General features: G+C 40.2%; 2 protein-coding genes across 2 annotated transcripts; one reads left to right on the plus strand and one right to left on the minus strand.

The window, feature by feature from the left end:
• Nucleotides 1-510: 510 nt before the first annotated feature.
• RAD17 (RAD17 checkpoint clamp loader component) lies at nt 511-21,634 on the minus strand. The gene is given in 18 exon segments (XM_054054317.1): nt 511-4,804; nt 7,449-7,506; nt 8,574-8,694; nt 9,440-9,586; nt 10,079-10,225; nt 10,787-10,872; nt 12,085-12,279; nt 14,541-14,652; nt 15,245-15,314; nt 15,402-15,527; nt 15,614-15,684; nt 16,558-16,679; nt 17,181-17,325; nt 17,327-17,338; nt 18,018-18,101; nt 19,210-19,317; nt 19,319-19,489; nt 21,473-21,634. Coding segments are annotated over 18 exon segments (2,052 nt in total). The 5' UTR covers nt 21,500-21,634; the 3' UTR covers nt 511-4,554.
• Nucleotides 21,635-21,691: 57 nt separating this feature from the next.
• Nucleotides 21,692-24,319, plus strand: AK6 (adenylate kinase 6). Its single transcript, XM_054054316.1, is given in 6 exon segments — nt 21,692-21,719; nt 22,709-22,762; nt 22,765-22,800; nt 23,132-23,190; nt 23,277-23,422; nt 23,571-24,319. Coding segments are annotated over 6 exon segments (513 nt in total). The 3' UTR covers nt 23,761-24,319.
• Nucleotides 24,320-24,839: the final 520 nt, after the last annotated feature.

Consider the following 24,839-nt stretch of genomic DNA (forward strand, 5'->3'; position numbering starts at 1 on the left):
CATCATTGTGTGCCAGTGCAGCAAGGAGGTCTGGAGGCTGTTGCAGTCTGATGCTGCTGGGGAGGAAGAGGACAGCCCTGAGGTCAGCTCCAACTCTAGAGAAGGAACTCCTAGCTCCAGCCTGGCCTCCTCCAGCAGCCCTGCAGGCTCCAGCATTGAGGAACAGCCCGGCATGTCGGAGGCCACCTTCCATGGGGGCCCAAGCTGTCCCCCATCCATGCCTGTCCCTGCAGAGCAGGACCAATCCCAGGAGCAGCCAGGGGAGATGGCAGCAACAGGTGACTCTTCCCAGGGCTGCTGCCACCACCCCTCCATTCCTGGTTGAGACGGGGGCCCTTTGCCCTGGCACACCCCAAAGAGGAGGGCTCCCAGCACCCAGGACTCTCCCTGCCAGAGAAAGCAGTGCTAGCAGGACTCCAGCTGACATTAACTAAAGATAAAGGAAATAAATTGCTATTTCCCTGACCCAGTCTCTGAGTGCTGCTTTCCTCCCCTTCTCCCAGTGCCTCTTCCTGTCTCCCATGTCCCATGATCAACGAAGGGTCACCAAAGCTCCAGGGCCAAACAACTACCTCCTTGCTGCAGTGCTCCAGCAACATCGAGGGAAATAATTACAGTCTGTAGAACAAAAGCTACTTTGCTACTCCTTCTGTCAGTCTGTACTATAAGCCTGTCAATCACAACCCCCAGGTCAGCTCATCTCGGTGGAGGCCAGGCTCCCATTCCCCAGCAGCTCACAGGGCGGCTGTGGGCAGGCAGAGACTGTCCCCACCTGAGGAGAGGGCTCTGCGGCCAGCATCCGTAGGCAGCCTCCTGTTTGAGGTCTGGGCAGAACTTTTCCAAAGATACCAGCACCTCCTCAATCCCATGCTGCCCCAACTATGCCAGGAGTGGGTGGCAATGTATGGGGCCCAGTGGTGGATGGCAAGGAATGTAGAAAGTACCATCCTGCATGACCTCTCTGTCCAGACAAGGAGGTCATAGTCTAGACACTGCAGGTCATCCTCCAGCCACACACAGAAGAGCTGATCGATGGCCTTATCAACAGCATTGTGTGCCAGTGCAGCGAGGCAGCCTGGAGGCTGAGAATTCTAAAAAGAGAGCAGGAAGAAGGGGAAAGGTACAGCAAATTAGGGGTAGGAAAAGGAGGTGATACCATGACCACTGTGCATGTCAGTGCTTGTAATACATACAGATCTTGCAGGTGTGCCTAACGTCAATGAATAAACAGCAGAACAGTCTGAAAACAACCAACTAACCCACTAAACCAAAGGCAAAACCCAGCTCATAATCCTGTAGGTGAGCTGGTGCTGCTGAGTTGTTTGTGATTGATTTCAGTCAGCAAAGACAACAGATGTGAGTCTGCATGTGCACAGGAAATCTCACATGAGTCAGAGCAGGCCATTTTGCTCAAAGACAATTTTCAGTGTTAACCTGCATTTTAGTGTGCTTCTAGGAGCAGAAGAGAAAAAACACTATAATGCTTAAATTGTTGCACATCAGCCCTGAAATGAACTCTTCCATGACAGTAAATGTGAGCCGAACTGTGTCTGTTACAAATCGGTGAGATTCCTTTGGAGTGAGGGTTGAATAAACATGACAGAACTAAGACCGAAAAATGCCACATGCTTTAAAAAGCTGCTTCAACAGTGTTGCATATTTACACAAGAAAGGTAGGCATAACTTCATTCTCCTCTTCCTGACTCATTAACCTCTGGTTACAAAGTGTAAGTATTTTGCATGAATACATTCCTAAAGAGGTGCAGGCCCAAGAATATTTGAACTCACAGGTAGGATAAGGTATGTTGGAGACCTTATTACTCTCTACAACTACCTAAAAGGAGGTTGTGGAGAGGAGGGAGCTGGCCTCTTCTCCCAAGTGACAGGGGACAGGAAAAGAGGGAATGGCCTGAAGCTCCGCCAGGGGAGGTTCAGGTTGGATATCAGAAAAAAATTCTCACAGAAAGAGTCATTGGGCACTGGAACAGGCTGCCCAGGGAGGTGGTCGAGTCGCCTTCCCTGGAGGTGTTTAAGGAACGGGTGGATGAAGTGCTTAGGGACATGGTTTAGGGAGTGTTAGGAATGGTTGGACTCGATGATCCAGTGGGTCCTTTCCAACCTGGTGATTCTGTGATGTCTTCTCCTCCTGACACAACTTTCATTTCCCACAGCACAGTAAAAAAAACACAGTAGTAAATGAGCACAAAATCATGCATAAATATGTGCAGCTAAATACTGAGCTGTAACGTTTTAGAGAGAAAGTTACAACATCTACCATGGGTCTAGTTCGACTCACATTAATGACAACCGACACGAACTGGACCAACAAGTGTTTCTGACAAAAATTATTCAATACATCACTTTAATGTTACTTGACTCTCTTGTTAACATGGATCCTGCACCAGAAGGATCCAGTAATTTCAAACATAAAAATCGGAGTCTTACGGCTTTAAAGAAATTAATCTCCTATTTAAGCGCAGAAGACCACTGACCCCTTTTCACCAGTAGTAAAATGGAAAGTAGCAAAATGTATGCAGGTTCCTTTCCCATTTTCAGGTAAAAATGTTGGTTTTTTCCAAAACTATATATTTCATCTTTCCTTCTTTGAATGCTCCTAAATCACTCCTGCCATTCCTATCTGAAGGGCAGCTCTCTTCTTTCCCCCACCTTATAATTGAGATAACATTGCTGAGGGAAGCAAAACAGGCTCTTTCCCTCCTTAGAGTAATAGGGTGGGCTGTAGTAGCCATGCATTCTTGTGTCTGCTTGCAGCCACACAAGCTTAACAGCTGTAAGCGCTTCCTTTTGGCTTACCTGGGGATTGACTTAATGTTAATTTGGCACCGGCTTTAATATGGTGCTCACTAGCACTTCAGTAATTTGCTACTTCCATCCTGTTCACATGTTGCATGCCCCTGCAATGCAAAGGCAAGAGCATAGACAATGGAGCTTAAGAGAACAATGCATATTTTTTGGTGGCGTTTTCACATGAAAGGGGTTTAAACAAATTACTATGAACATTATAGTTGACAGTGATGTTTCTACTATTAGAATTTATAATTAATCGTGTGAGTATTGAATACGGCCCTAGTAAGGGCAAGAGTAATGCAAAGTAGTTGATGTGAAAGTAACACTGTTATTACTATTATTACCTGACACTAGTGTAAGAAAAACTGAAAAGATGTGAAGAAGCAGCTTGGAGTTCTGCTTGGAAAGTAAAATTTAGTATTTCATGCCCTATTGCCATTTGCACTAGAGGTCCCCCCTCAGGAGTAAAGGAGGAGTCAGACAGCATTTCAGTGATGCGCAACTGTGGGAGATCCAAGCAAAGTGAGCTATCAATTCTGCTGATAAGGGGGTACCCGTCCAAAGCACCCTAGAGAGGAGGAAAGGTGTTAAGCCGCATTGAGAGCCACAAACACTTTGATTTTGCTCTAATAAGTACAGCTGTCACAGAATTTAAGAATTAATGGAGAAACTCCCCTCTTCAAAACTAAACAATAGCTATAAAGAGGAAGACTTAGTCCTGTCCCCTTGAGAAAGGAAAGAATTAACAGCAGCATTAATTCCAACCTTGTGGTAAATAAGCACATGTTTTCTTCTACTAAATTTTGGATGTAAGCAACACGGAAATGCAAACATACATTACACTTTCAAAGCTGTTTGGTTTTATGTTTTCCTTACCCCTGTGGTACCACTAACCCCAGCAAGTTGTTAGGTTGATTTGCATGAACCGAAACCAGATCAACGCTGAAACTAATATTAAACAGTCTATTCAGACAACCACACACCAGTATTCTTCCCCCATCAGAACTGCAATTTAAGGAGAAAAACTCACTAACCTCCTACAGAATACAAAGGACAAGAACTATGTATGCTTAATTGTTATATTTCCCCCTCCATAAATTATGAAAATATCTTTCCAAAAGAAAACCAAAATAGTCTGTTGTACAACAATGTTCAACTTAAAAATACATAAAAATCTGTGGCGGACCATAAGATAGTATTAATACAGTAGGAGTTTTATTTACATCATCAATATAGGATATCAAACTTTTTATGTGTACTCTTCAGTCTCTTCTTTCAGAAGGGCCAAGCTTTCAAACAGCTATTTTTCCGAAGGTATTAATTTTCATAAAACCTTCAAATGCTGACAATTTATCATTTGAACACTCAGGAAACAGACTGTACAATTGCAAAGTAAATTGAGTAAAACATAAAAATAACTTAAGAGTGACACTTTATTTAGAGTCTCTTTCAAACTAGTTTCAGTCATTATTTATTATCCCCTTTTTATCAATATAGATTATTTTGTGGCTCAGGAGAGGCAGAGAGTAGCTTCTAAGTTAGTATTCAGCTGAGGTCTGACCTTGCAAAGTTAAGAGGATGCTGAAGAAATCTGTCTTGACGCTGATGCAAAATGTTTAGAGTTGGCCACCTAACCCACCTAAGTAGCTAAAGCAGCACTTTTGCGCAGACCACATCCTTTTCAGCAAAGACCTTTATAGCATATTAATTTACTCAGACAGCTCAGTGGTTGATATTGTGTTGTACTCAGTCACTATCATACTCCTCTATTTTTAATTCATCTTCCTCCATGACTGCTTGAGCTGCAACAGGCTGAGGCTGACTGCAAGGCAGTTCACTCCCACTGCACTGGCTAGAAGACAGTGGGAATCCATCCAATTCATTCTCATTCGTTCTGGTTTTCTCCATAGCATGCACATCACCATGGTCCTCCTCAGAGTTAAGAAATAAGTCTGGTATCCCAGGATCTTTGTCAGTAAGTGTTTCAAGCTTTAACCTGTAAAATTATCATTGCAACAGTAAGTTACCATAAAAACTCACCTCCCGCTCTCTCACACCAAAGCTGCAATAGAAAAGACTACCTGTGCACCACACCGGTCACTCCACTGGTGCTTAAAGGCTTTTGTATTTTCATAGAATCATAGAATGGTTTCGGCTGGAAGGGACCTTAAAGATCATCCAGTTCCAACCCCCTGCCATAGGCATGGACACCTCCCACTGAATCAGGTTGCTCAAAGCCTCATCCAAACTGGCCTTGAACAGGGATCAGACAGCCACAGCTTCCCTGGGCAACCTGTGGCAGTGTCTCACCACCCTCACAGGAAAATATTTCTTCCTAATATTTAACCTAAATCTCCCCTCTTTCAGCTTAAAGCCATTCCCCCTCACCCTATCTCTGCACTCCCTCCTGAAGATCCCCTCCACAGCTTTCGTGTAAGCCCCCTTTAAGTAGTGGAGGCTGCTATATGGTCTCCCCAGAGCCTTCCCTTCTCCAGGCTGAACAAGCCCAACTCTTTTTCTGGCAGTTAATTCCAGCTATACACACTCTGTTCTTACATTACTACCTTCAGTACTGCGTTTTCAGAACTCTGCACACATCTTCCCAGTACAGACGCTTGTGCCCAGAACCCAACACTGTGCAGCTTCCATGACAGCCTTCAGAAGACACTGGAGCTCCTCTGGGGGAATGGACTGCTCCACACAGCCTCAAATCCCCAATACCCATTGCTGCCTGGAGATTCTTCCTTATCACGACAGTGTGTTTGCTCAGCTTTCTTCAAGTACCTGAACTGCTAACAGTTCACTGACAACAACCCATAGGACATAAGACCCTTTCCAAGCAATAATCAAGATCTTTAGGACAGGAAGCAATTTAACTTTAAACAGGAAAATTGGAAAGAAAAAAAAAATAGAGGGAGTGGGAGTAGAAAATCTTATGCTGTAATTTCTTTTACCATTTGGACTTATCAATCTTTCTAGTATCTCTATACCACTATGTTACAGTGTTCCTCAATTATTTTTTCCAGCTTTATATGGGAATAATAAAGCCTTACAGCTACTGACAAAAGCTCATTCTGACACGAATTCCAGCTGATCAAATACCATACACTCTTCTCAATGTACTACAGTACCATTCCATTAATAAATGTAACTGCAAATAAATAAAATACCCTTTGTTCAGCTGCACATCAATTATTTTAAGTACTGCTTCATAACACCAAATAAATTATTTTCAAATAGGATTCCTGAAGGAAGCAAAAACTTACTAAAACAGCTGTTTCTCTGTACTTCCTCTCCAAAATAGTGAACTTATGAAAAAGGATTACTGTGTTTCCAAAGGAAAGTTAGTCCTCAGGTAAAATTAAATGACATACACACACAACTTATTCATGCATATACAAAATATTTAAAGGTATGCTGCAGACAAAATTAATGGCATTAATTTGTAAAGTTGCAAACATTTTGACTTAGATGAGGGAAATTGCAGACAAATACGTCTATTACAGACACCTTCCTTTCCTCCCGACCAGCAAACAAAGCGGCTTTCAACACAACTGCTGGGCAATGGAGTGGTTCTTGAGTTATAAAGTCTTTAACTCACGGGCCAATACTTTATATTAAACTCAGGACAGCAATACCACACTGATAAATATACAGTGTTTTGTCATATGCCCTAACAAGCTCTATCCCTGGTTAAGAGATGAAAAAGTCTCATTCCAGCTGTGATCTTAATCCTTTATTAGAAAAGATCCTAAGACCATCACAATTAAGCCTCTTTTTTTGTTTCAGAGAAATCAAAGTTACAGAAATTTAACTGGAGCTCCAATAGTATAAGCAATGCCTACGATTCAGAAGGCTCACTAGAGTCACAATACAATACCTCTTCCCGTGTCACAGACAGTGTAGTGCTCCTGCATAAGTAGAACACTACAGGCTTGAATGTGAAATAAAAAAGTATCTTTTGCACTGTTTAACACCTAAAACAGAGAAACTGCAGATGCTATAGTTTGATTTTTAAAGAATGCATTCTAAATAAAGGTTTACTCAAGCAGTCCAGTGGGCAAAAATCCCACAAAATAAAACCCAGCGCTACTATCTAATTTCAATTAAGAGTATTTTGTAGTTCCAGAGATACACAACTGCTTCCAAAGAAAAAATTCCCCATATATTTTCTTCTATACCCCCAAAATACTTTCTTCATTACACCTCTAACACGTTCTATCAAAATTCCAGATTAATGTTTTCTGTAATGATAAACAAATGGCGAAGTACACTATACTCTTTGCATCTGTTCAGTTTTAGTCTCACAAATGTTTTCGATTGTAATAAAATATTTTATTCAGATAATGCACTGGAGAACTATAGATATGTCTAGGACAGAATTAATATTTGATACAAAAGAAAGCTAAACTAGGATCAAAAGAAAGACTATAGTTAAAGTGTTGCTACTAACATTGTAATCATACACAGATTTGAGCTGGAAAGCTTTAACAGGCAAATTATAACACTATCACGCTGCAAGTGAGGGAAAATGTCATCTCACAGATGAACACTAGAGATGTTTCTTTATGAAATGGTTCTTTTCCTCAATATATTAAACAAAGAAACTTTCTTTAAGAAAACACAGAAGTCAAGTTTACCTCCCAAAATGTCTTTTCAGTGGTAGCCTTCCAACGTCTTGGATAAAAGCAATCTGAGCTGAGAACAAAGAATCACCAATATCACATTGGGTAGATCACAATGAACACATAATTAAACATACTGGAAAATACGTAATTCATAAGTTTGGCCAAGTATTCCTGTATATATTTGCAATACTTCGTAGGTAAACAAAAGCAGTGCACCATTGTACGTACATTTTTTTTTCCAAACTGTTTACCAGATTACATACTTACAGACTGCCTACACCTAACCCCCCTCGACATTCATCACCTGTGTATTTATGATGTAATTACTCAATAGCCCACAAAATTAGTTCATCCTGACATCAATGTCTTATTCAAGACATGAAGCCTTTTATTAGAAGTAAATAGCACAGCATAAGCAACCTAGCTATCCATCAGTAATTTTTGGATTATGCACCAAAGTGGACTACCTCAGGTTACACATTCTTCCTCATACACTGCGACCTTGGATTTTGTTTACTTTATCTGGGAAAGCCTTTTTAAAGCCTTTTAAGTCAGTTGCTGTTACTGGAAAAGAATCACTAAGCAATGAAGATCTATGGCCTACTACGTTTCTAGAAGTCTTATCACCAAGTCCTCTAGTAGATTTTAAAGAAGTCCTAGGACTCAGAGAACAACCTAATTAGTAAAATTTGATAAACAATTATTGAAAACAGGGAAAGGTGTATGAGACTAACTGAGAAGGCAACATGATGAAATTCAAATGTACATAGATTTTTTTTTATTGCATGTAAAAAGGAAAAAATTATTTCTAATACTTCAACATGAGGAACCTATCTTACACATTTATAAAGCATCACATACGCCTCACTTCTGCCAAGAGAAACACTTATGTAACTGAAAGAATTAAAATAAGTTTTTAAAATGTTCTTGATGATGTTTTCTAACTTTACAGGGCAGCTTTAAGCTTGGCTATGTTACTAGAAACATTTTTTGGATTAACAGGCATATGCATTTACTGCAATCATTTTTCCTACTGAGGCAAAAGCACAGACAATATTGACATTTTGGGTTGCAAAATTTTTCAGTATGCTTAGTTACAAAAGCGGAGTCTAAGATGAAGAGTTACATCCGTCGTACCTTGGTTTCTCATTGGATTTGCTAACATAGCAAGATAAGGCAATAGCTCTGTCTGAAGACACTCGGGTGGTAAACAGAAGCTCGAAAAGAGAAATTTTGCAGCAAGGCAGTTTTCTTGATACTGTAAGAGTTGGAGGGGAAAGAAGCACAAATAAAAAATCTGGGAAATCATGATTCATGTAGATATTCCTGATCGTAAAAGATAAGACTTTATTCTTGCCCACTGAATGACTACACACAACTGAAATACAAGACTAGAAAAAAATTAATCATGTATATCATAAAAATGGTAAATTCCTTCATTTTTGCCTTTTAGTGGCATTAAAGTCCCCACAAAATATCCATCCCTTGATTATAGAATTTTCCACCCAACCAGCTCATTATTTTTTGCCAGATCCAGCAAAAGTAGTATTAGTTCAAATGCAAGAAAAAATATCAGGAGCTTTTGTGTCTCATGAACAAGCTCTTTCTGATAAACACATAAAACGTAACAGTAGAAATTCCATAAAACTTGCAGAACAGTATAATGTGATTTAAACTACACAAAAAGTAAACTTACTTTTAGGAATACTTTATAGAATTTCAACACTAATTGCACCTGCATTGACTTAGGATGGAGATTGCCAACTGTATGCCAACTTGGACACAGGAATAAGACTTTGTCAGAGGCTTCCAATTTATTTTTCCATTAAAGGAATCATACAAGAGGTAATTCTTCAAGGAAGTGCTATTTAGCTTATATCAAACTAGAATATTTGACAAGTTTAGCATTGTGAGCAAGTCTCACATATACTATTCAACTGTCATACAATACCAAAAAAATTTCTCGAAAAACCCAAACCAAAACAAAATAATCAAGCATTTACCTTTTTATTGATAAAGAACCACTGGGGTTTATGTAAAGGCCGGAATCCCATCCCTCCTTGGTGGTGGGCAAAGCCTCTGGATGTATTTGAATGTATCACCCCTCGGGTAGCCACAGATGCACTGTATTTTTCCATCACAAGACGTGTCTGAGAGAAATAATTTACTATATGAACTCCTGGTCTCTGTACTGTGTGTCTCACTTGAACTAAAACGCACTCTGTAATTGCAGTGATACAACACGCACAAAGTGGGTTTGGATTACTGTGAGACTTTTACTCAAAGCAGGTCAATGGAAAAGCTGGATCAACTACTTCAGGGAAAAGGCATACAGACTCCAATATATTTTTAGCATAAACGTGTTCTTCTTAAAAATACTTCATAGAATATTGTACAAACATCATAACCCACTATAACAAAACACTGACAGAGGCTGGACAAAAAGCTAGACTGGTACCTCTTCTATAGTTGATGTACTTTAGCATTAACAATTCACTGTTACCTATACAGTAAGTTTGAAGTGATACTGCTTCATTCTTATTGAATTGAAAGAAAAAATGCTTTCTGCCATTTATAAACACTTAGAGAAAAATTTAGAAGCTCAATGTCATAATATGTATGTAGAAAAGCATGACACTTACACTCCAGTTACTACATAAGACATCAGCGGTGCTCAAATATTCACTGGCTCTCACAACATCATCTATATCAGAAAAAAAGTCTACGTAGTTCTGGTGAAGGTATAAATTAAACATGCTTCCAGACATATGCGATTTTTCCACAATATCCTAAGGAAAAAACAGTTCCAGTTTTAGAGAGTGTTTACGGAAAAGCATCCCATAAAAGTTATGATATATTCGGATGGTTACGAAGCTGGCACACATGATCTACAAAGTGATGCTTGTATCTGTTTGCTCCCAGGGAAGGCTAATGGCAGGGATGGAGGGACAGAAGCCATTGCTGTCTTCAGCTCTTTTAATGGACGGTGACAGAAAAGTGAACTCTGATACATCCTGGCAATGCATAGTGAAAGGATGAGAGATGACAACCACAACACGCAGCATGTCCACCTTCCACTACAAGTCCATCAGTGGGATAAGAGAATCTCTGCCCCCGGAGACAGTCACAACTCCACAGATCAAGAGCCTAGGAATCTCATCTACCTTTAAAGTTATCCTCCAGATGTCTCTTGCACATTAATTATTCTGTGACTCACACAGATTGAGTACACTTACATTAAGATCAGTGATAAAACCAGTGTGCTCAAGAATTTGCATCAATCATTTAGGTTTGTTTTGATAATTTTTTTTTCAAACCAAAGTGGAATCAAGTAGTTATTGCAGATGTACCTCAGGCTGAATAAGCAAGGTGTCTCGACGATATGCTGATAAGTGAGCAGGCAGCGGAGGAAATTCTGATTCTGACACTGGTTCTCCTACAAAGGATTTTACAGTCTTTAGCCTTTTAGTATCAGAAATGTTGTTACATTTCTGCACATAATCAGAAAAGCCAGAAGAAAGACACACATTTCAGATTAAATATGCAAAATTAAAATAAAAACTAGATAGGAGCAAGAACAGTGAAGTGTAACTGCATGAGTAGTAGTTTTCACATATACTGAGCATAATTTCTTAGCAACTGTCAGCTACTAGATTACGTTATTTTCAGTTCCCAGGAAGCTCTTGGTGCAGGCATAAGTACTTAATTATGCAGTCAATATTATGTAGTTAAGTACACAGAATTCTTTCCATTACATTTCATAAAACAAAATTGATCTAATTATTTTCATATTCCCTCATCTCACCATTTCTCCTCAGATGATTTTGGAAATGATATTGTGACTCACTCCTGAAATGCATACAGATGATGGCATGGTGGATCTTGATTTAGGTGAATGCAGATAGTACAAGTTTAGTAAGTATCAAATGCATATGAATTATAGGTCTTAAATGTTAAAAAAAACAGTACTGTAACCACACACAGGGACCAGATAGATTCCATAAGTTTAGAGAAACCGAGTGTATAAAAACTATAACTTTCAGTAGAAGCAAAGCAGGAAGTATTTTGGAGAGGTGGAAGGCAGACAGGGTATGACAGATAAGCAGAAGAGGTTTTCAGGTCAGAAAGGAGAGAGTACATGTCTGCTAAAGGCAAGCAAACAGCTGAGGTAAGCAGTAGGGAGGACAAGACAGCCAGAAGGAACCAAATCCATACACAGAGAAATAAGGGAGACAGTAGCTATGAGGCTGCAGGGCTGTTCCTTAACTATTAGGAATACTGATGAGTACAGAATATAGTTATACGATGATGTGTAATTCTGCACAAAAGCAAAATTTGCTTTTGTACAAAGCAACAAATGTTCTAGCGGTCTATCTAGCTCCACATGCCCTATAGCACATACACCTAATACAACCAGAGTTACATAATTTTATTTCATACACGTAGAATGTCTTAATGAAAGGTTTATTTACCTAGCAGATACAGACAGCTGCAATCTCAGTTACCACAACTTTAATAACTGTTTTTATGCTGTTATTGATGACCAAACATGCAGATCAGAGGTCACATAAGCCTTTAGCAAACCTAGCTAATTAGCAGCTGACACGCTTTGCCCGCTGAAAGGAAGAGTAAATCAAAGTTTTCTTACTTTTGCAGTAAATTATTTTTCCCAGAGCATGGAAAAGAAAGATAGAAGCATCTTTGCCACCGATAGCTTGCATCTCCTGGTCTTCTGAACTATCAGTTTTATTTTTCTTCCTTACTGTAGATACTGCTGCTGCTCCACATTTTAGTGCGGAGCTACTTTTCTTCCTTGACCAAAACTCCTTCTCCAATTGGCAGTCTAACAATAAAACCAAAAATACAATCAAGATAAAGTACATGAACGTAAAAATTTCAGTTACATTGCTACTAATAATGTTTCAAACAAAAAACATATAAACATAGGCACTAAGAGAAAATCCATTTACTAGGAAGAAAACCCGGTCACCTAAACTAGCATGCTTCATTCCACTTCTATTCCTTAAGCTATAGCGCCAAGTCCTTTTTTGTATAATAAATGTCTGTATGTAATAAAAGTTAGCATTCTTGCTTATTCATTCTAGTTCTGATGCATTCCCGACTTGCTCTACTTAAAAATTTCTTTATAAAGTACGCAAATATATGTAAACTGTATTTCAATTACATTCTGCTCACTTATCAATTCATCTTCTATTTGCATTATCTGTATAACACCCTCACCTAAACGTAAGGCAAAGAAAACCTCTCGTTTAGGCGCTCGTTACAACAGCGTACTAATTTCCTCAATGTTTTGAGCTCCAAGGAATAAAACACTTCTCCAACTCTAACTTAAAACTTGAAAATTTTTACACAGTATTTGATTTAGGGACAGGTGAATGCTCTTCACTGAGATAAGAGGAATACTTTTAAATATTTAATCTTTCTTTTCTCCCACAATTACCATGGATCCATTTAATCTATTAATACTATTACAAAGTGAACATATCACTTATGCTTACACATATACACAAGCGATAAGAGAAATTATATCTATGCAAAAACTAATACTGCATACTCAGGAGATCAACAAGGAGGTGAGGTGTCTCCAACATTTACAAAGTATCACTGGCTGCCAATAATTTACCCAACTGAAATGCTTCTGAAAATTTCTATTCAACTTGAAGGCAGCTTTTCTCAGTCTGTTAGAGAAAGCAAGAGAGATGAATGTTCAGTGTGCTATGACAGGAGTACATGACTCAGATGTCACATCCGGAAGCTGTCAAGCCACATGCCTTCATTTTGTCCAAAGTTCTCGTTGTAACACTCACGTTTTTACATTTCTAAGGCAACTTATTAAAAACTACACAAACCAGTCATTTTAAGACCACGTGGATTTTCTACAGTATGTAGAAGCTACTTGGTACCCAGCAGTGTGCTGCTGCAAACTTTTCTCAGGTATCATCAACCTACTATTAATCAATTTAATGGCATTATCATCAAAAAGGTTTTAATGAGAGGAATTTTATATTTTTTCTGATTAACACAGAACAATACCAACTCAGTATACTAGAATACAACCTCAAGAATTTAGCTTCCACATTTGCAAGTTAAACCTAGAAACTTTACTCTCTCCTTCATGTAATTTAACAAACGTAACTTAATTTTAATATACTTTAAAATCCAAACTACAACATTCCTTCTTACAACAAGAACTTGAAAATACATTCAATCCTGCATTACGTGAGCATATTTTTTGTTTGCAAGGTGGATGAGAAAGAAAATTAGTAAAAATGACAAGATGATTGCTAGCTTTATGACATACAATAGAAGAAATCTGTTGAATTCACGTCCTTATTGACAGGTTAACTGTAACCGCTAGCGTCATCTAATGGTTCTTAGAGAGAATTACAGATGCCAGAATACTGCTTTCAAAATCACAGATTATATAAATCACGCACATTGGTTTCTTAACAATTAGTAAGCTCCAATGTTTATAAAAGACATGACAGTAAGTTTCCTACTTTCCTTCGATGTTGGAACATTTAAAACAATCCCAAACTAAGCCTGATCTGAGCACTGCCCAACCAAGTACTTTGAAGACTACTAAAGCACTGAATGCTTATGTTATTCTGCAACACACTCAATAACTTCACAGCAGGTCATGCCACCTCACAGCTCCCCAATTTAACAACAGCTCATAGGAACCCCAAAGCAAAACCAATCATGACAAAAATGTTGTATACAAAGTCAACAGGCTATTTCAGAAATAATTTAAGGGTAGAGGTAAGTGCATGTGGAAGTATAAAGAACTCAGCAATGAAAATATCCCTTTCAAATTAAGATTGTATCACAACCCTTTGATTGGAAAACACACACTAACAGCAAAGACATCACGAAAGTAAGGGATTTCATTAAACTGCATCAACACATACACTGCAGATGTTACTCAATTTTAAAGACTACAAAGAACAGCCATCATATGGAAAAATTTCTGCTAAAAAACCTCTAAACATCTCCCCTAGCTAAGCTGCAACAGTGAACAGAATACTTTTACAGCAGAATTGGTCAAAATGTCATTCACTCAACAAAACCATAGCAATTTACCTTTCATAGAAGAAAACTGAAGACTGTTTATTGCACTTCTTATATCCCCTGAACAACCTCTGCAAAGTAACTCCAAAGAAGTTCTATCAAGAGCATAATTCTTTTCTCTGTTCTACAAGGCAAAACAACAGTCAAAGTAATAAGCGAAAGTAGGAAAAGGAGCATTTTAATATTATTGTGGCTGTAGGGACACACCACAAGCACCCACCATGCAGCCAAACTACAAAACACTGCTAACTTTAAAACATTTAATCCATTTAAGCACATTGCCACATTTTATATAGCAATATTAAAGGCAACAATGCACATAATTCTTTGCATGGTGCCACTCAATATTAGACTTTGTTGCAATCAAAACAATTCAGGAACAATACCAGATTTAAGTCTGTGACCTCTTCTGGCCTTCCTAGACACAATGAAAAGTACTTCTATATATATAGTTTCTGTAAGAGGCAGAAGAATTTTCAGAAGTAACTGCAAAGACTTGGAAAAAGGATAAGTGGAATTAATCTTAAAAAAAAAAAAAATATATGTTTCCAGTTTGTTCCTTCTTTTCCGTTGTGGGAAGGGATTGGTGGTTTTTTGAGGGTCATGGAGGTCTGCTATCAAAGATCAAAAAAATACAGTAACAAACATAAAACACATTCCAGATATAAAAGTCTGGTCCCAGCACGGCACAGAAGTTATGGGTTTTGGAAACTTACCATATTAGCTTCTGTTGTAGCTATGCGATTAAGAACTTTCATCATATTTGTTGGTGCAATAGGCTTGAAACTGTTGAATTTCATTTAAAAAAAAAAAAAATTAGTTTCTGTCTTCTCATGTACTTCAATAAAGTTTAAATGAGACAAAAGATCTTACCTAATATTGGATATACACAACTCCTGTATAATTTCCACTGGGAACAGTAACCTCTGGTTGCCATCTCCACTGAAGTTATCCGAGATTATAAATATAAGGGGGCATCTACTTGTACGAACAAATCTCCTAAATCGAAGCAAGTAAGACAAGAATCAAGCTCCAGTTTACTGCAAGTGGCTAAAGCTAATAATTAGAACTTATTTTCCACTGACCTGAGAATTTCATGTAGACTGCCAGGGTCCCGATAGAATAGGTTAGGTATGTCCTATTCAAAAGTAATGAACTGCTGTCATTACACTCAGATGTAAATATTTTCTTCTACACACTGACTTTTAAGGCATCACTAACAGACTAGTTAGCTTGCTTTCAGCTAAATGTAAATGTCAATGTAAATGAGAAGAGAGTAAAATACACTGTTTGAAATATGAGAGGACCTACACATGCAAGTGATGTCACAGAAATCTATGCTTCCCAAATTCCACAGTGCATCACATTACCCAGTTAAAATTTCTCTGTATATTTTTTCTTGGAAGTTGACCATCATGACTTACAAATTCCTCTGTTAGAAAAAAATAAAAGCTGACAATGAAAATGCTATGGAAATGTGCTCCTGAATAAGCAAAAATAGTCTTCTCCTATACCTCCTGTTACAGCTTACAAACCCTTAGAGTTCATATCTCTGCCCTAAATACACATGCCCTAACACAAGGAAATGCTAAATTTCAAATGCCTTCTTAATTCTCACATATTTTCTATGCTTTCTTAAGTAAAAAGGTTACTGAATTCCCCCCAAGCTCCCCACCACCTGTTTATACACACACATATTTCTAGAAACCTCATCATACAGAAACAAGTGTATGACCTTCCAATATTGTTCTGATCTATGTTTTGATATCCTATTACTTATTTCTCTAAACAAGCTAGTCTTCCATTTCTGCCTGACTAGTAGCCTATATAGTTTAAGGAAAGGTAGAACTTGATTCCAACCTGTTGCAGAGACTCAAAAAAAATAACTAACTCATCTGCAGTAAAGCAGACTAACTTTGGCAACACCAATCCATGAGCTCAAGCTAGATAGTATGTCAATATTATAATAAAAGGTATTGTTTTCAAAACAAGATTTCACAAGTTTTCACTTACTTCAATAAGAATAAGCTTTTTTATCATTTTCTGAGGGATCCCCAAGCATCTGAAGTTTGTTATACTTATTTGCTCTTAACAGAAAATCTTGAAAGAGAGCTGCTTGGGCCTGACTCGGAAACGTATGAAAACTCGGGTCTGAAAAGAAAACTAATTAAAAATATGTATTCTATATTATACCAAGCAGAATACAAATATCCGCAAGAACTAATACCCACCACTCACACTATTTTTCTGACAGTAGCCATGGAACACTAACAGTCAAGCCCTTTGCCAAACACATCAAAAATACAAGCGAATTCTTCAAGGGTAGAATTCAGTTGAGGAGCAAGACAGAGTTACCCATTTTTATCTAACCTGCTCAAATTACATCCAGGCTATTACACTAGTACTCTATACTGATTTGAATTGCAAATTGTTTTGGAGTAAACACTGTGAAAAAAACCTGAACCCCATTTCAGAAAAAAACAAAAGGAAGATTCTCATTAAACAAAAAGTATATGACTTACGTACATGTGGATCTGACTTCATATGTGACAGACACAAAAGAATAAAAAAACACAAACACCCCGAAAGCAGCTGGGAGAAAAAAAAAAATAGGAGGAAAAAAAAATAGGAGAAAAAAATCAAAATACTTACCATGGTCAAACATATTTCTTATATCTTCTTTTGTAAAGTCTAAAGATATTGGATTGGTCCATTCTTGCACCTGAACGCCAAGATCTTTTGCTAATATTTGTATAGTTGCAGTCTTTCCACAACCAGGAGGACCAGTCAGCAGTAAAAACAGAGCCACCCTTTCATGAAAGCGAGAAAAAAATCCCAAACATGATAAATAATACTGAAAGCTGGCTGAAGATTAATATTGGCTTAATTTCTTCTATAGATTCTCTGGTAATGGTTCTCCTTTCCCTAATAAAAATTAGGTTAAATATTTTGTGTTATTAACTTAGCTGCTGAGTATTCAGATAGAAAGAGGTAGACTATAACCAAAAGCCTTGTTCTCAGTTCGTAATATATCTGTTCAGTTAAGTGCACTAATAGCATGACACACACTGAACTGGAGAACCAGGTAAAGAAAACTCTAGGCAAGGCTGCTAAGTGATGCAGAATGCCTCTTTTCAATCAAGACGTTAAACACATCCTATTACACCAAGTCAGTACAACTGGAACTTTGCTAAGGTACTTAAAATTAATCTGCAGGAGCTAAAATGCAGTTACAAGTGCACACCAAAGTATGAACTGACTGGATACTAAAAAATAGTATTTCTAAGCCAAGTCCGAAATGACTTCTTAGCAGCATAAGCTCTAAACTAATATACAAGCTCTAACCTATGTTCCTAATGGATTTCTTATAATGCAAAAGATATATAATCACTACCTGTAAATTAATGTTTTTTCTCTGAAGTAGAAATAAACTGAATCCAGCTCACTGTACAGTTTCATATGTCTAGCTGCTAATTTTAGCAAGATTACCTGCTTTGGTTGCCTCTGAAATATATGCGTTTTCAACCAGGTTTCAACTTCTTGAATTTTCTTCTTTTGCACAGCAAGGTCATTCTAAAACAAGATTAAAATGTATGAGTGCACATATACAGCTCTTGGATTCTAAGACTCTAATGATGACATTCAAGAACAGAACATATGCTAAACCATTAAAAGTCATGTAGGTATCTAATCCTGCTACATATGTTTATGCTATGTAGGTGTAAGCGCAATGGTTAAAGACAATTATTTCAGTCTCCTTCCTCAAACAGACGGTTTTCCATTGCTCACAGTTGGGAAATAATTATTTATTATTCCTAAAGTAACAACACTACAATCTTGCCTGTTCGTGTCAGCATGCTTTAGAGGTGTTGCTGGTACTTTTTAGGCTCTACCAACTCTAATATACAGAAATTAAAAAAAAAATATTTATGTAGATCTCATGCAGCTTACTTGCTTTCTCGCCTTGTAACTCGATTCCTCTACAAAGATGAGTGACTAAATATTTGAATATAAAATACAAGTATTACATATACTTGCATCAACAAGCTAGAAGACAGTTAACACACATGCTAATACCTTTAGAGTACAGAGCAAAAAAATTACTCCAGACCAGAACCAGTGAAGACAGCTTTACTACAGATATGAATCCTTCCTCCCTGCAGTTCTAAGGTACCACAGTACCTCCACCCACAAAGTCACATCTGGGATGCATCAAGCAAGAGACAGCATAAAGTGCCATTCGTCAGGTACCCTGAACATGCTAACAGACTAGCTGTCCAGTAGCAGGCAGTATCATCTCTGTTGTCTTTCTCACCATGAGTGCACTAACTCAATTCTCTCTCCTTTCTTTAGCCATCGATTTTCCTAGTACTCCGAGTTGTCAGATCTGGCTGAAACTCAGTAACAAGTTCAAAAGTTTGGCAGTGGATAGACATGAAACAACGTCTCATCAGTAGCTCCATCTCCGCAGGAAGCCTGGGGAAAAAATGTGACTCCTACACATAGCTAGCTCATTAAAACCTTAACTACAACTAGTAAATAAATTGAACTAGTATGTCACTGCCCTAAGAAAATAGGATGTACTTAGAACCTGATGAACGCAGATTAGGAATAGAAGCATATGTTAGACTACAACATTACTATAATGTTACTACATTAGCACTTAGAATAACTCTCGCACCTGAGTTTCAGGTTTGTATCTGTCTATCCATGGCTCATTCTGAGACTGGCTCCAGGTTTGTCTGGACTTGCTACAAGGCGGATCTAATGAAGTTGACTTGGCTTTTTTTTCTGGGCAAACCTTTGGGTTTGTTACTTTCTGGCACAGAAGACAGGTTGTTCTGATGCTGCTGCCGGTTTCTTCCACAGTTGCCTTTGAGAGACCTCACAGGAAGAGAACTAGAAGAAATATCTGTGTTTCCCAAGAAGTCATCAAATGAACACGCTGACCAATCTGTTTCCTGGTAAAACAGAAATTTTTTGCTATTAACATGGCACTCTCCTCCCCTTGTCTGGAAAATTGGAGATTATCAAGCATATACAAGGATATCTTATAAAGAACTTCATTGGCAATGAAAGGCATACTGCTACTTAGCAACAAACATGGGTACTAACATGTTTTGAACATGTCCATTACAGGTTCTTCAGCATTAAAAAAACTACGTTACATATTGTGATAGGATGTTTTGCAGTAAATTGGCAAATCAGAAAAAGTTGAAAATTCCACAAACACACATTCAAACTAAGGAATTAAAACAAGAGATAAGAATGAAGAAAGCATAAGCTTATTTATATCACTTTAACAGTGACATCACATTCATGTTGTCTTTGTACAGGTTTCAGTGTGTGGCTTTTTTTTCTTTTCTTGACATTTACAATGCAGCCACTTGTGTTTAAAATTAGAAACAGAATGACAGAGAAAAATTACTCAAGCAGCACAATAAAATCAAGTAGTATTCCCTGCTTGCTGCGTGAGGAAGCTTGAACAGGTCTAGAACCAGACTGTCACCAGAAATCTGACAGTGATAAGGAATAAAAACGCTGACAGTGGCAGTATTTAAAATTGGATTTCATAAATACTGCACTTGAGCAGGCATATAAAATCACACCCCAGAGCCACTTCTCAGCCTACCTATGGTCCCAAAATAATATCCCAGTGGTCATATGCTCTCCACTGCTAACAGTTGCAGGATAAGCATTTAGCACAGAAACTGTGGCAGGCTACACACTGGGGAACAGTTCTATGAAAACAGGAGTAATGGAATAGACATGTCACCTCCACAAAGGTCTATGACTACTGTTTACACATAAATTGATGCAAAAGAGCCTGACTGGACAAAAGATTATCTGAGATAAGAGGCATCAGCAATTCAGAAGGAGAATTTGTCTCTGCATGGCTGGCTTTTAACGCTTTTCTGACAAAAACTATTTTTAGCTGAATTTGCATATTTACCAGCAGGCAGGACACTACTGTGTGAGGGGCTTTCCTTTCTACACATGGCACTGTTAAGCAAGAAAACAAACATCAGGGGAAAAAAATAGTTGAACAGGAGCTGCCAACAGAGACAGACCACGGAGGAACTAACAGGTTTAAAGATCAAAGCCGCTGAGCTCTTCCCAGACGCTGCAGAAAGCTTCCTTGGGGCAGATGTACTCTCATCCCCAGTGAAGTACCTCAGGACAGACAGCTGCCCCCTCTTCCAGCCAGACCCCAGGTGCAGGCTACTCCCCTCCATCCAGCAAGACCCCAGGGGGTGGCAGGCTGCTAGGCTGCTCCCCTCCTTCCAGCGAGAGCCGGGGGGGGGGGGGGGGGGGGGGGGGGGGGGGGCAGGCTGCTCTCTTCCTTCCAGTGAGACCCCAGGGGGGTGTGCAGGCTACTCCTCTCCTTCCAGCGAGGCCCCAAAGAGTTGCAGACTGCTCCCCTCTTTCCAGCAAGACCCCAAAAGCAGGTTGCTCCTCTCCTTCCAGTGAGACCCCAGTGGGGTGCAAGCTGCTCCTCTCCTCCCAGTGAGACACCAGGGGGTGCAGGCTGCTCTTCTCCTCCCAGTGAGACACCAGAGGGATGCAGGCTTCTCCACTCCTTCCAGCGAGACCCCAGGGAGCAGGTGCCCCCATTCAAGGGAGACCCTAGGCGGGTGCAGACTGCTTCCTTCCTTCCATGGAGACCCCAGGGGCCGTGTAGGCTGTTCCCCTCTTCTCAGGGAGATCCCAGGGGGATGCAGGCTGCCCCCCTCCTTCCAGCGAGACCCCAGGAGCAGTGAAGGCTGTTCCCCTCTCACCAGCGACACCCTAGGACCAGGCTGCTTCCCTCCTCCCAGCGAAACCTCACGGGGATGCAGGCTACTCCCCTCCTTCCAGCCAGACCCTGGGGCCAGACTGCTCCTCTCCCCCGGGAGCCCCTCGGGGCAGAACGCCTCCAGTTCCAAGGAAACCCCTGGCCCTACCTGCGCTCCCGGGGCGCTCCTGGCCATCCCAGTCCCGGCCGGAGCCCATGCAGGGCGGGGCCGGGCCGGGCCGAGCCCCTCTCGCCGCGCCGCTCGCAGCAGCTCCCTCTCCCCCAGGGTGGTGCCGTCGCGCCGCTCTGCGACGTCATCGGTGTGCGTCGGATCGTGGCGTCATCGGAGTGCGCCGCGCACATGCGTCTTGCGCGCCGGGCGACGGCGATGAGGAGGCCGAACGTGCTGCTCACCGGTGCGGGGGGGGGGGCGGGGCGCTGTCGGTGTCCGTCCGTCCGTCCGTCCGTCCGTCCGTCCGTCCGTCCGTGTGTGTGTGTGTGTAGGACTGTGTGTCTGTAGGACTGTGTGTCTGTGACTGTGTGTCTCTGTTTGTGTCATCTGTTTGTGTTTCTGTCTGTCTGTGTCTGAGTGTCTGGGGCGGGGGGGGAGGTCTGCAGGTCTGTCTGTGTGTCTGCCTGTGTGCCTGGGAGGAAGGGTGTCGTTCTGTCTGCTTGTCTGTGTCTCTACGTGTCTGTGTCTCTGCCTGCCTCTGTGTCTGTGTGTCTGTGTGCCTGGGAGGAGGAGTGTGAGTCTGTGTGTCCGTGTCAGGCTCTGTGTGTGTGTCTGTGTGTTTCTGTTTGTCTTTGTGAGTCTGTCTGAGGGGGTGTTGGTCTGTGTGTGTTTCTGTGTGTGTCTGTGCATGTGTGAGTCTGTGTGTGTCACTGTACCTGTGCATCTGTGTCTATGGATCTGTGTATCTGTGGGTGTGTATGTGTCTCTGTTTCTGCATGTGTCTGTGTGGATGTTTGTGGATGTGTGTGTTTGTGTGTCCCTTTCTGTCTGGACATGTGTGTCTGTGTCTATGTGTCTCTGTCTGTCTGCCTGTGTCTGTCTGTGTGTATGTGCACACATGCGTGTGTGCGTGCATGTGTGCCAGGGCGCTGTGGAGCAGAGCCAGGGCTGCTCCACACTGACACTGGAGACTCCTCCCTGTTTCTTAGGGCTTTTAAATGCAGCACGTTTGTCCCAGTTAGACTAGAACTGCTGCACAAAGTGAGCGTTTTCTTCACAGTTTGGCTTTTTTAAATCTCTAGACATTACTTCAGTTTGTTTTTCCTTCTCACACAGCTTTTTGGCCTCTTTTTCTGGCAAAAAAAAAAAGCAGACTGATTGCATTTTGATTCCTGAGTTGAAGAGGACTCATGTGCTGTTCTCTTGGCGTGTTACATGGGTTTTTGTCTTCAGGTACTCCAGGTGTTGGAAAAACCACACTCGGAAAAGAACTTGCATCAAGAGCTGGATGACCTATATTAATGTGGGTGACATGGCCAAAGAAGGTAGGCTGTGTTCACAAAGGAATTCACCATCTTTGCTTTGTTTAACTATGTGCTTGTTGTGCAAGTACAACATATTAAGAGAAAATGCAATTAAGTGGCCTTAATGGGCTTATCTTTGGTGGTGTGAGTTAAAAAAGCATTCCTGTAACAGCAGCATATGCTGGATGAAGTAATACATAACATAAGTATGATTTTATACGGATTTGTAAACAAAGTGTTCTTTTGCTCTGCACGCTATGATTTTGTTTGCATGCTCCTCAGATAAATATAACAGTATGAATAATCTTAACTGCTGGTACTTCACAAACGTCACAGATTATTTTTGCTGCAGGAGAACTGTATGAAGGTTTTGATGAGGAATACGATTGTCCAGTTTTGGATGAGGACAGGGTAGGTCCAACTTCAAAACCCAGTGTTTTTGTGGCTTGACTCTGTCCAATTTCAAATAAACTTGCCTGTTTATGTTTCTTTTTTAGGTTATTGATGAACTAGAAGATAAAATGAGTGAGGGTGGAGTTATTGTCGATTATCACGGCTGCGATTTTTTCCCTGAACGGTGGTTTCATATAGTGTTCGTACTCCGTACAGAAAATTCATTTCTATATGACAGACTGGAAAGCAGGTGCGTCAGTGGAGTGAATAAGGAGTAAAGTATGGCTCTATGACTCCATCAGAGACTTTTCTAGAGTGTAAATTACCAATTCCCTATAAAATACTTTGTCATTCTGTGCATAAATAAGGTGTTGCTTGGTTTTGTTCTTGTTTTCTAGGGGCTACAAAGGGAAAAAGCTGCAAGACAACATTCAGTGTGAGATCTTTCAAACGCTTTACGAGGAAGCTCTGTCGTCGTACAGGGAGGAAATTGTACACCAGCTACCCAGCAACACACCAGAAGACCTAGAGAGAAACTTGGATCAGATTATGCAATGGATTGAGCAATGGATGAAGGACAACAACTGACATTTGGTGGGCAAAATAACTGCTGGATAACTTCCTGGCAGCGTTTAATAAATGATTACATGGAACTTTGGGAATCACAACGTGAGAGGACATCAGTTGTGTCTGCACTGGTGTGGAATATTAAGCAATAACTTTTCTTTCTCCTTTTTCCCTCATATTCTCCATCACCCATCCCAGTCATGGAACATGTATCACTGTACGTTTATCAGAAAGTGTATCATTTGGCAGGATAACAAACCTGCCATGATCCAAAACACGGTTACTCTTAAAACACTGTCAGCCGTCTGTTCTAATGGCTTGTGAAGCCGGGATCCCCAGAGAATGTGGCTATGAAAAGTGGAAATAATCATTCTTCTCTAAAACAGTGGCTTGTAAAGCCTTGCAAAAGAAAATAAACTTTTTATAGGCCTGAATTCATATCGTAAAACTATTTGCCTGAAAATTGCAGTGGTAAAGGGTATTGGAGTTACATATTTAAGATTCTTTTCATAAAATCATAGACTGGTTTGGGGCAGAAGGGGCCTTAAAGATCATGGAATCATAGAATAGTTTGAGTTGGAAGGGGCCTTAAAGCCCATCCAGTTCCAACCCCCCTGCCATGGGCAGGGACACCTCCCACTAGATCAGGCTGCCCAAGTCCCCATCCAGCCTGGCCTTGAACACTTCTAGGAATGAGGCAGTCACAGCTTTCCTGGGCAACCTGTGCCAGTATCTCACCACTCTCATCATGAAGAAATTCTTCTTTATGTCTAGTCTAAATTTACCCCTCTCCAGTTTATACCCATTTCCCCTTGTACTATTACCACAACCCTTTGTGAACAGTCTGTCCCCAGTTTTCTTGTAGCCCCTTTCAGTACTGGAACTGGATGATCTTTAAGGTCCCTTCCAACCCAAAGTATTCTATGACCCTATGATCTTCAATAAAAAAGCCAGTCATGTCCTGGGCTGCATCCAAAATAGTTGGGACCAGCAGCGCAAGAGTGGTGATTCTGCCCCTCTACTTCACTCTCATGAAACTAGAATATTGTGTCCAGTTCTGGAATCCTCACGAAGGAGATGGAGCTGTTGGAATGGGTCCA

Source organism: Cuculus canorus, chromosome Z (genome assembly GCF_017976375.1).
Source record: "Cuculus canorus isolate bCucCan1 chromosome Z, bCucCan1.pri, whole genome shotgun sequence".
NCBI classification, from domain to species: domain Eukaryota; kingdom Metazoa; phylum Chordata; class Aves; order Cuculiformes; family Cuculidae; genus Cuculus; species Cuculus canorus.